Genomic DNA, 12,894 nt, shown 5'->3' on the forward strand with positions numbered 1-12,894 from the left:
TGATCTACTAGGAATGAGCTGAGGTTCTTGGGGAAGCTACCTTAGTGGTTTCCAGAGATGATGGACCAATTTCCACCTTCCCCAGGTGGAAATGAATGTTTCCATCTGACATCACCTGTGCTGGCACTACACTTCTGATTTTTAAAGAGTCCTCCTTCATTCCCCTCTGATAACTAAAGGAGACTCTCTAAAGATAAGAAATAAGAAGTCATACCTTAATAATACACCACTATGTGGGGTCAGAGAAGGTCCATACATCCAGCTAATCAAATCCAAATACATTATTTTTAACTTTCCCAATTTGCAAAAATAATTTTAAAAGGTAGCAATGTATCTAGTATAGTTGATAAGAGCAACGACATTTATGCAAGCCATTAGCACCCAACTATAAAATCTTGTAATTTCTCTGATTATACAAATTTTTTAATTTCCGAGGAAATTATCCCAATCTTTCATGTAAGTATTAAGAATCCTAGGATTTCAGACACTGCTCACAAACCATTTCAGAATATTAGAACCAGGAAGAAATGGCCCTTTACTGATAACTGGCTCAAGTACAAAATGAGAATTTAGAAATTCATAATTTGCAGTCAAGTTTTTAGTCACTACTATTACATGATCCAGAAATGACAAGATGCCAAAATAAATGTGGGACTTTCCCAAACATTTCAGTAAAGAAAGAGCACAGCACAGGATCTGTAAAGTTCAACAACTTATCAACTTAAAAATAAAATTTGCAAGACCTGTTAAGGTAAAAAAAAAAAAAAAAAAAAAGACCCATTAAGGTTATACCAATCTCCCCTGCCTAAAACACCCCAGAAGTTCAATTAATGAATACATTTGGCTGTTGGGACTGGTTTAACAAGCTTTGAAGTGAACCACATAATTACATAATTGATTTTATTGCCCTTTATGGTTAATTTTGCAAATTGGTTAATTTCTTATCAGTTTAAAATGATACACAGGGCACGCATGCTCATGTTTTTCATATTTAGAATTGGGCTTAGAAATATACAAAATTGAAAAAGATTTTATTTATAAAAATAATCTGAAGACAATTACCTGAATATAGGAAACCAACCAATACCTGAAAAAACATATTCTTTTCTGTTATGCACACTGACCTGGCGCAAAAGCTTCATATCCTTTAGGACAAAGGCGATATAGAAGAGTGAGGCGAAGCAATTTAGAAAGTTGAACTGCCAAAAAAATATAAACAATGTTAAATACTGTTTTGCAGTACCTTATTATACTCCTAAATACAGCATTAAAAAACACAATGAGGAACTTCTGTTCCAGATAACAAGGCACAGAACTGTATCTCCCTGTGCCTTCTTACTAAATACCACTATCAACTCTGGATAATGGGAGAGGAAACCAAAGGAGAGCTCTGAAAGGCACTAGGAAGAAGTAAACTGTTGGGGACCCCAGGACCAGAGGAACAGCACAGCATCGACATCCTAATCCATTTTACCCCATCATCCCAGAGGTGTAGAACACCTGTAAAAACTTGAGTGCAATTATAATTATATGCTATATAACATACATATCATGTAAGTATCTGATTATACAATAATAACAAACATTATACACACACACACACACACACACACACACACATATATATAAGCTCCAGATTAATCCAATCTATTCAAATACATTTGTGCCAGTTTTGTTGAAATATTTGCAGAATTGAAAACGTTGGATTTAATGGGGTTTAAGTTGTCCCCACTCAAGGGAAAACCAAGGCCCAGCAACCCCATCCCAGGAACTGGTAGGCCAGCTTGGTTCACTGCTCCCTATTCAAATAGGAGTCCCATCGATACCAGCAAGCCCAGAGGAATGGGCATGGGGGTTTCAATCAGGCCCCACTAGTAGTAAGCTGCAGGGGAAGTACCCTTCTTCCCTGTCCCATAGAGAGATGCCATGGAAGGTAGGCAACACGGCAAGAAAGACTTCATAACAACAAGCAGCCCCACCTTGGAAACTTCTTCATGCCCACAGACCTGAAGTCACACAGGAGACAACAGAGCAAGCTGTGTGGCTCTGGCAAGGGGGGCCTATCACAACAAGGGACAAATACCAATGCCTCTTTCTGCTCAAGGGCCTAAGATTCCCTTCCTCCAGGAAACACCAGGGTAGCCAGGCGGCACTAGCACCAGTCAAAACAACCAGCCCAGTTGAGAAGCATCTTTGTCAGCAGAGGCATGAGTTTCACTGCCCTGCCAGGCACAGTGGCAGCCTGGGGGTAGGGGCACCAGCCAGGAGATTCTGCCACAAAAAGTCCCATTCCTTCAAGTGGTTCCCTGGCTCAAGAACCTGTCACCATCCTGCACTTAGGGTTCTACCTCCCAGTCTCCAATTGCCTACTCCCTGTGGCACAGCATCGCCTTCTGAGGAAGAGGCTGCTAAGTGTATAAGAGTGAGCACCTAGTTATGGCTGGGACACTGTCCAGATGATGAGCAGTGAGATCAATATGGCCACAGCACAGGGATGCTAAGTCAGAATGGAAGTTGAACAGCAAAGCCTGAAAGACTGACAAACACTATCTCTATAAAGTTACAGGGAAAGGGAGAGAGTAACAAACACAATGCAGGAGGAACTGGTTCAAATGTGTGGGTCTTTACAGAGCAGTCACCTGGCATCACATCCGGCATTGCCAGAGATAACAAAGTCTTATACATAACTGAATTTTTTAAGAAAGATGCATGCTTTCAGCTCTGCGAGCAAAAGCTCCCTTGTGGTCTTTTCAAGTGAACTTCTTAATGGATGTTATAGTTTAGATATGAGTGTTCCCCAAAAGCTCATGTGTGAAACAATGCAACAATTTTCAAAGGTGAAATGATTCAATTATGAGAGGTATGACCTAATCAGTGGATTAATCCACAAATGTGGATTAACTGGGTGGTAACTGTAGGTAGGTAGGGTGTGACAGCAGGAAGCAGGTCACTGGGGGTGTGACTCTGGTGTTTATAAACTGTCCCTGGTGAGCTGAGCTCTCTGCTTCTTTTTGTCATGTCCTGAGCTGTTTTCTTGTTCCATGCTCTTCTGCCATGATGTGCTGCCTCACTCAGGCCCAGAGCAATGGAGTTAGCTGACCAGGAATGAGATCTCTGAAACCATGACCCAAAATAAACTTTTCCTCCTCTAAGTTCTTATCAGGTCTTTTGGCCACAGTGATGAAAAAGCTAACTAAAACAACGTAATATGAGGTCCTCTGCTTTATTATGCAACTTCCTTTGGATTCACCAACATTTTAAATATCCATTATTTCATAATGCGAATCAGGCCTTTAGAGATTTTGTAAGATGCTAAGGTCACTTGCTCTTGTTTTAATGGCCAAATTACTGAATTTTTATCTATGGCAGGTCTTCTATTTTCTTAACTGCTCTTGCCTAAGTTTACCTACTTCTGGAACTCTCCTAATGGTGATTTCTGATCTTTTAAGGACTGAAAAACCAGACAGGCAAACTTCTTAGGATGATTCTATGGCTAGAACAAAGACCCTAGTTCGAAGTGTGTAGTATGTGGACTATGTTTGAGCCATTCCAGCAACAAATTCAGGGATTCTTGCATTATGACACAGATGGTGGGGTAACCCTCTGACTAGTGAGGTGCTTTCAAGGTGGGACTTCTTTATGACTTATAATAATGATGGAAAGAGATGTAATGGGTGAGTTTTTACATAAACAGCAAGCGCATCATACAAATACTTTCTCTCCATTTCTTTCCTCCCATCCATCAAAACATGCTGGAAACTTCTTGGACTTTGGAAATTTCTTTAACAAAATTTTAAAAATAATTTAGGGTTTCATCACTATTCAGACTGCAGGTATCTTAGAGGATCACCAAATAGCAAAAACATTCAAAGAGGTTACTAAATACGAACATGTCTAAAAAGTGGTTCCTTTTTTATTTAATAACTGGAAATGGGCTACATTACTAATCTCTATATAGTAAAGTCTCACACCACATACGCATTTGTAATAAGATCATGAACATAAAAGTACACATGCTTATTAATCACCTCTTGCCTATTTATACAAAACAGGTTAACTTATCTTAAATTAGAAGTCACTCTTCATATTTGTAATCCTAAACACCAAGTAGTATCCATTAGTTTCAAAATTCAGATGGACTTGTACATAAAAACTCTACTTACCACCAAAACTTTCAGAACTAGATGATTCTGGTATGCAGATTCCAATCTGTGATTCTCTAAAATATTAAAAAAGGAAAGATAATTTCTCTCAGATAAGAAAAAAACATGTGTGCACTGTCGTGAGGCAAAATGGGACTTTTGCTCAGAGCAGAGACATATGATCACAGATCCTCAGTCACTAAATATGCCAGGCTTCTGGTCATGGTCACTCCTTGCCACTAAGAACACCAAGCAAGGACACATTCCTCATGGGTCTGCAATATAATGTGGTCTGAATTTTTTAAAATTTTAATGCTAAAAAGAAATCTGGGAAGCATCGGCAAATGATCTTATAAATGACTGACTAAAAGAAGGTCCTGGATAAGTGGCAAAACTGATCATAACCACTAAGAGGAGGACATTATAGTTTTCTGGACAGGTGACTTACAGGGAGTAACTTGAAGAGATGGAAATTCAATTTTCCATCCTTACTTAGACATAGTACATTGTACAGATCCCAAAATAGCCTAACAAAAGAACAAAAAGGAATACTCTGAGGAGAGTGTCATCCTGCACAGAGGCAGGGGATTGTCCAGGATTAGAACAGCAATTCAGCTGCTCAGCCATGGCCTCACCTTGGGCCAGCTACTTAGCCTCCTGCCACTCAGCCTCCTCGCCTACAACACAGGGTAGACCACCCTCCTCCCGGGTTTGGAGTCAGAATCAGAAATAACATGCAGCCTCAGATCAGAATCAGCAAAAAGGAAGCCCTCAACACATAGTAGCTTCTATTGTTATATCACTAATTAAAATAATTTAAAACATCTTTATGATCCATGAATTTAAGGCCTAGACTTCTTCCTAAGCTATAATATAGCATATTTGTTTGAATAAACAATTAATGAGTGAATTCAGACCATTTTTAAACTATAACCAAGTTCCTCATTTCTACAGAGAGATGCACGAAGAACCACCTCTGCTGACAGCAGTCCTCAGTGCCCAAATGAACTAGACAAGTCAATTTTAGGATACTAGCCCTAGGATCATGAAGATAATTTTAATTTATTTTACCTTCAGCATGAAACACACTGTTACAGTATTACGAGCACAGGTTTAAGACAGATAGGTGTGGATTAGCCTGACTCTGCAGTTTACTGTTAGAACCTTGTTAAGTTTTTCAATATCTTTTATCCACAAAATGGTGAAATGACTTCTATTTCAAAGTGCCCTGAGGAGGGGAAAATAAGATACTGTGGATAAAGTGCTTACTGGACATCCAGAACATAGTAACACTCAATAAATGAAAGCTGTGATAAGCCTAACACAAAGATCATCAGAGCTCACAGAGGTGATGAATTTTTCCTCATGTCTCTATAACGAACGAGAACATCTATCTCCTCTGCATGGTGGCACTTCTGTGAGTCCTAGAACCTAAGAAACATTTCTTATAGGCAAATAAGACATGAATACAAAAAAATCAAGGCTTACCCCATGAAGTTAAAAACTCAGCAGCATATCGATAGAGGCGGTTCATGATCTCAATTATGATGGCATAAATGATGCTGGGCACATATAACAAGATATTTGTCCACTCAGACCCACTGTCCTCATGTAGACTCAAGGCCCAGACTTCCATGTCGAAGTAAATCATCATGACATACAGAGAGAAATAGAGACAGAGGCATACAAAAGGCAGCGAGACCAGGTAAATGCGCAGCTGTCTCTTAAAGCTGGAGTAGACAGGCTCCTCCCGACCGGTGACAGAATTGATACCCAAGACCCCATGAAACCCTGGTCGGGGCTCCTCAAATTGTCTCTTCATCAGCAGTGTCCCCCACCGATAGGTCATGTTGGCACAGCCACGCTTCCACACCTCCAGGATCACCGTGGACCAGATCAGGTTGAACGAGGCGAAGATCACATACTTATCATAGTCTTCCCATGCAAACAGGTAGTAAGGTAACCCAATGACAGCCATGGGGATTAAGGCAAAAGTGAAATACTCCAAAAATCCAAAGTAAAGAGCAATCGTTTCTCCAAAGTAGCCACGAATACTGTCTGTAATGGAAGGGAAAAAAGAACTTAAGTAAAAACTACCAAAGACCACCAAAGACTCCTTTTTAATCACTGCAAGTAAATTATACATTTTTTAAAGTGAAGTGGGGGTCATTTCATGCCCTCATGCCCCAATCAGTATGCGGATAGGTCCATCCCGCATCTTCTGCCTAGCAGAGCACTAAATTATCTTCCCCAGGGAGATGACTCCACTGCGGGATGGTGACATTTCTTTACAGGTCTCTTCTGTAAAAGACAGGTATTGGCACCTACCTATGGGCTGATACTTCAAAGTAAACCGAGTGTACCAGGTATCCTCAAGCTTCTTCAGGGCTTCAGGGTCATGTAGTGGAAACACCTGAATCACGATGCCAGACGTGAGCAATCTTCTCACTGTTAGAGGAAGAGGCGCAAAAAGTGCATAAAATAAATTGGAGATGGCTTATGGTGAAGATCACGTACTTGTCAGCAAACACTGCAAGGACACGTCCACAAGAGGAGCAGTACACTCGGGTGGAAGTCACACTGCCTGTTCCACACGCGTACATTCTTTCATTTTTCAGAATGTAAAATCGCTTTACTATTTTCTTGGTGAAAGAAAGTTCATGTAAAATTCTAAACCATAAAAATGTATAAATTAGAATGAGAGGATCCTGTTTTTCTCTCCCTCTCCTGAAAATAGTTACTATAAATAGCAACTTAACTTATAACCAGACTTCAAAGTATATATTCTTATATACTTTAATAACAAAAAATGAAATCATCTTATGTCACATTGTTCTGTCCTCTTTTCTCATGTAATCATGTGTAATATTTTTCAATGTCAACAGAACATGAAATGTTCTTTAACAGTGTCACAATATTTCCTTGTATGAAATGCTATCAACAACTAATCCTCTATTGATAAATACTTGTTTTCCTTTTTTTATTATTGTGAATAATGCTAAAATTCTGGCACAAATACTTTTTCACATCTGTTTACTCTCTCCTTATTATATGCTCTTAGAAGTGGAATTGCTAGGTCCAAGGGCACATATATTTTAAATCTGTACACACATTACAAATTACCCCTAAAATTTTTTTTCAACAATTTATCCTTCCACTATTTGTGAAGGCAGGGAAATGTTCAGTTCCTTTCATTCTTGTTGAGACTGAGCATTTTCCATCACTTTTATATTTTCTAACCTAATTACAAAGACATACCCACAGACAGAAAATATCAAAATCAAAATAATGATTTTCTACTATAAGCAGTCATTTTTCTAGCATGGTTTTGACATTTGTGCACATATCTGAAAAAGACAAATGAACTTAACCAAAGACAGCAGCATCCCCTAGAAATATTAATTGGAAATGGGGTATTCTCTCTTCTATCCTAATTACTCACAGTGACTCAAAAGGGTGGGAAGGGACCTTCAGGGCCTCAGGAAGAAAGGCTGTCAGTAGAAACAGAGGACTTAGATGTAAAGCCTTTTGCCATATCGGGGGACATGGTATATTTGCCATATGAATTTCTAGTATATTTTCCTGTTAAGGAACATGGTTGCTTATGAGATGGAATTTGCATTAAAAAAAAGAATGTTTTGCCATTTTTTATCCATGGATGAGGTTGGAGCTCTTGAAGGTTTATCAGCTCACCTCTTCCAATGGATGCCTCCCTTCATTCCTAAAAACAAGGATGAGAATACCCAGGCATGAGACCCCCTCAGTGAGGACCACTAAGGAAAAAAATTTTAAAATAAGGAAAAAAATCTTTTAAAAATCTTCAGAGTAATTTAAAAGTAAACTTAACTCCTTAGAAATGAAAAAAGAAAAACATCAAAAGAGGAGATACCTGATATTAAAAATGGGGAAAACTTTGGATTTGAAAAAAATGATTCATAATGTATGTTTCTTTTTACAATTATAACTTATAAGTAAGTTATACAGAGGAGAAAAACTTTAAAAACTAGGGTTGTGATAAAATCCTCCTTCTTAGTGACTGAAAAGGGTATATCCTCAAAATATCAGCAGCTAGGGTAAAAAGACATATGGGCTAAGTTACATCGGCCTCCCGTGCTGTCAAATCCATTTTTAAAACATTTTTATCCTAAAGTGTTTCCGTGGATGTTTTTCAGCTAGGAAGAGTTTAAGTCACAACCAACCTGATTCTCATCCTTTATTTGGGGATGCACAGGTTTTGGCAGATTTTTTTATCACCATCCTTTCCAATTACTACACAAAGTATAGTAAGTCAACTTTGAGTTGACTTAATGGCATCTAAATTATTGTTTTTACTATTTCCAAGTTCTTTTATAAAAGATGACTGCACTCTACTACAGAATATTTTCCAGGCAGGCATAAAAACCAGCTTCTATGTTTCTAAAAATAGAACTGTGAACTGAGCACTCTGAGAGAATATAAAGCTGCAAGACCTAAATTACTGGTCTTCTTTTCACCATCATTGCCAAAGCATGGTTCTGGTTTCAGCTTCTAAAAATAGGTTTTCTTAGTTTTTTTGTTTTTTTTTTTTTTTTTAATCCTTCAACCTTTTCAGGGCAGCTAAGAATGTAATTACTAGGAAGGAGCATTACCTTGAAAGAAAAATATGATACCACCTGGGCCTATTTAAAGATAGCAACCACTTAAACCAGATTCCTTCCTTCAAGATTGCTGAAGGATCTCCTGTAAGTACTGGGTGGTTCTAACTATGATAGCCAGTAAGAAATCAGCAAAAAAAAAAAAAAAAAAAAAAAAAATTGAGATCTAATCTAAGGGAGATTATCAAAAGACTAAAAGTGGAACCACCACATGATCCAGGTATCCCACTCCATGGTATTTATCCAAGAGAACTAAAATCAGCATACTGTAGTGATACACACAAATGTTCATAGCAATGCAACTCACAATAGCCACGTTATAGAACCAGCCTAGATGCCCACCAAGAGATGGACAGATAAAGAAAATGTGGCATATATACAAAATGGAGTTTTATTCAGCCATAAAGAAAAATAAAATTATGGCACTTGTTAGTAAATGGATAGAACTGGAAAACATCATGCTAAATGAAATAAGCTAGACTTAGAAAGTTGAGGGTCAAATGTTTTATCTCATTTGTGGAAGCTAGAGAGAGAGAAAAAGAGAGAAAAGGAATTTAAAAAATGATCTCATGAATTATGCTATGTCTGTGTACACACTGTAATGAATCATATATATATATATACATACACTCACATACATACATATAATTATAATCACAAATTAAAAATAAGAATGATAATGACAGAAGGGAGATCAGTAAAATAGAGTGAGTAGGTCAGGGGAGGGAGAAAGGAAGGGCAAGGGAAGGTACCAGGGAATGAGAGTGATCAAATTATATGCATGTATGAATATGGAATAATGAATCCCACTATTATATATACTTATAATTCACCAATAAAAATAATTTAAAAAACCAAATCATATCAAAGACATAATAGGAAATGTGTCAGATCATATTAGGTCCATTTTTCTGTTACTGTAACAAAATACCCTAGGCAGGCTAACTTTCTAAGAACAGGGCCTTTTTTCAGCTCACAATTCTGGCACCAGCATCAGCTCGGTTCTGGTGAGAACCTCACAGCAGAGGGCAGGAGCACATTCAATAGGGCAAGATCACATCTACAAAGAGGAAGCCAGATCATGTCCCCAAAGATCTTAAGTCTTCCACCAGGGACCACCTCTTAAAGGTTTTATCACCTCCTATATTGCCACATAGCAGACCAACCCTCCACAACATGAAACTTTTGAGATCAAACTCAAACCACATCTAAACTATAGCAGCTCTCATCAATCAAAATGTGCTAATCATCTGAAAGATGTTTTGAGACAAAACTGTAACCTAAACTAGATAACATTCCTTAAGATACAGCTAATATGTGGGCAGTTCTTGGGTCCCTTAACTCCTCTTTCTAAAGAAAATCTTTCCTTAGGTCATCCGCCCAAGCACATGCACGTATACCTACACAGACCCCTGTTTCTGTTAAGAAGCAGTAGGAGTAGCAGAGTCTGAGGCATGGAAAGATATTAGCATGTAGAGAAGCAAGCAATGGACAGCTGTCAAATCACCACTTGACGACCAAGACACACATGGAAACAGCATTCTGTTTTCCACGTTGCTTGCCATTTGATGGAATGATGAATGACCCTCATATGCGCATCTCAGAGCACCACCAAAATCCTCAAAATCATGTTTCCAATGACACAATTTCTATCTGCTTAATGAAAGCTTTCTATCAAAACCCAGTATTACAGTAAGCAGCAAGCAAATTGATAATCACTGTGTGTCAACCTAGGATATGAAGTATTTTCCGTGAGAGCCTTGGCTACCTCTCACAGTACTAATAGGCTTCACATTGAGCAGGATGAAGTCTCTCCTCCCCAAAGAAGAGGCTACCCAAGAAAGCAGCAGCTCTCACAAAGCTTAAAGGGGAATTGCCTTTCCACTGTGGAGTAATCTACTAAAAATCCAGGGTTTAACTTACTCTAAGTTTATCAGTTCTGAAAATAGTTCACAGTTTACAATTATGCATATACCTCCTCTTCTTCAACTAAATATGATATAAATTTAAATGGTATAAAAGACAACATAGCATTTTAAAGATCACATTTCCAAAGACATAAAGAAAGAGAGTAATGCAGAATTTTTAAATGTCAACTTGACAACTAAAATAGAATTTTTATGTCAGCTGGTATAAAAAACCTTTCCAATGACCATGACTGAGATGACTTTATTGCTTTTATATTTAGGACCAAAAAAGAAATACAAAGAAGAAAGGGAAATAGGAAGGAAGGATCCTTGTTCACAAAAGGCTCATCCGGCCAGCAAGAAAGTTATTTCTGTTATGGCTTCAGGGTGCCAGCCCATACACCCAAGAGAAATCCATTCAAATAGTTCTTTCAGGGTTTTCATTCAGCAGAAAATTTTTTTCTTTCAAGCAGCTAGGAGCATTTGGAAACTAGATGATCCACTTTTGATAAAAAAGCACACTTACACTTTTCTCTATCCCAGCTTTGCCCAAAAAGATGTGTAGAAACTCAGGTGTGGAAACCATGATTTCCATAGGACAGTCTGACCAATGTGGACAAACAGGAAGGATGTTTACATTAACAACCAGGACAGTGCCTCAATTGGCTTGGGTTTTATTTCATGCAGTACCCAGCTGTGTCTGAAAACATGTCCATCCACCAAGAGATTAAGGAAGATTAAAAATCTTAGTACCAAATAACTACTTAAATACAGAATGTAGAATTCCTGGTTACTAAGAGTAGCAGAAAGACACCACTGCCCCATTTTTGTTCATGATACCAAACTAAAAACAGGAAAAAAAAAAAAAAAAAGAAAAGAAACATGAAATAGAAACCCCTATCTTTGACAAAAATATAGAAAAATAAACTTAAAACTCAAATCCTAAACTACTATAAAAAGCCTTGAAAATAGCTCAGGGTAAGCTAAGGCACCCACACCTCTGCAAACCTGGGCCAAGCAGGCAAAGAGCAGGGTTCTCCTAGATACTGTGGGATGGCTGTCCCCCTGGCCAGCATGCAGGCACATGAGGATGCACGGTGAACCCCTGGAGCATGTCTGCCCCACAGCTAGACAAGGTGAAGCTAGAGAGGAAAAAAGGCATATTGGAAGAAGGAACTGCCCGCTAGAACCCAGGATGGAGAATGACTAAGTCTGGAGCTGTGGTCGGCCCAAAACAAAACAAAAAAAAAAAGGCCAAACCCAAACAAAGAACTCTGCAAGAACAGGACTCCACAGGGACTCTCTGCAGAGCCCCAGATGACTCAAGAATGCATTGCTAGGCAGAGCTAAGCTTCCCATTTTGACAGTACCCCCATAGAGACCTCCAGTCACCCCTCTCTCCAAAATACACACTTCCCTTCAAAATCAAAAAGACAGCCACCAGTCTGGGAAGAACAGGGATTCATTAAAAAATAACTAATAAATCACAAAGAAAATAGTATAGAGATCTGAAAAAATATTACAAGGAAACCACAAACACTAAAAGGAAAAAGAAAAACCACAAATAAAAGGTAGAAATGAAACATAGCAGAAGCCTACAGAAAATAAAAACTTTTCTAAGAAAATAGAATTTATCCAAATTGACCCCAGGAGCAATGGAAAGTCAAAATACACCCTTCTACAAATGATTCAGAGAAAACTGTTCAAACCCTAACCCATGAACAAACATCAAACCAGATGATTTCTTAAAGGAATTCTACCAAACCTTTAGTTAAAAAAAAACAAAACAAAAAAAACAGATTAGATTTTAACTAGAGATAGTAGAAGAACAAAGAAAGATAGAAACAAATCTTAAACTTTACTCACTGGTATTGTTAATGTTGAAATTATCATGATTTTACAAGTTATTTTATGTAAAACATAAGATAAAGTAAATTAGTAATTATAGTAATGTTATTAAGAATCAAGATTTTCAAAGTGAAAAGAAATACAAATATAAAATCAAAGAAATTAAGTAAAATTCCATAATGTTAAATTTGAATTGAGTATATTAATATAAATTCATTATTTGAAAAAAATGTATTTCTTAGCCTTTTCCATTGAAATGTGAGAAAAGATGACACACCCCAGATAGCAAAATATTTTTTTTAAGCACAGAAATAAGCAATTTCAACAGACAACATAATATTGAATAAGATATCTCAACACAAA

General features: G+C 37.8%; 1 protein-coding gene across 1 annotated transcript in view; it reads right to left on the reverse strand.

The window, feature by feature from the left end:
* Positions 1-12,894, reverse strand: part of Ano10 (anoctamin 10) — a 185,226-nt gene that overhangs the window by 152,600 nt on the left and 19,732 nt on the right. Inside the window, exons 5-8 of the mRNA XM_076844307.2 lie at positions 6,471-6,590; positions 5,631-6,200; positions 4,164-4,219; positions 1,125-1,199 (exon numbers count right to left, since the gene is read on the reverse strand). Coding sequence (XP_076700422.1) covers positions 1,125-1,199; positions 4,164-4,219; positions 5,631-6,200; positions 6,471-6,590 — 821 coding nt within the window. The remainder of the gene's footprint in view (positions 1-1,124; positions 1,200-4,163; positions 4,220-5,630; positions 6,201-6,470; positions 6,591-12,894) is intronic.

The sequence above is a fragment of the Callospermophilus lateralis genome, chromosome 1 (assembly GCF_048772815.1).
Source record: "Callospermophilus lateralis isolate mCalLat2 chromosome 1, mCalLat2.hap1, whole genome shotgun sequence".
Classification (NCBI taxonomy): domain Eukaryota; kingdom Metazoa; phylum Chordata; class Mammalia; order Rodentia; family Sciuridae; genus Callospermophilus; species Callospermophilus lateralis.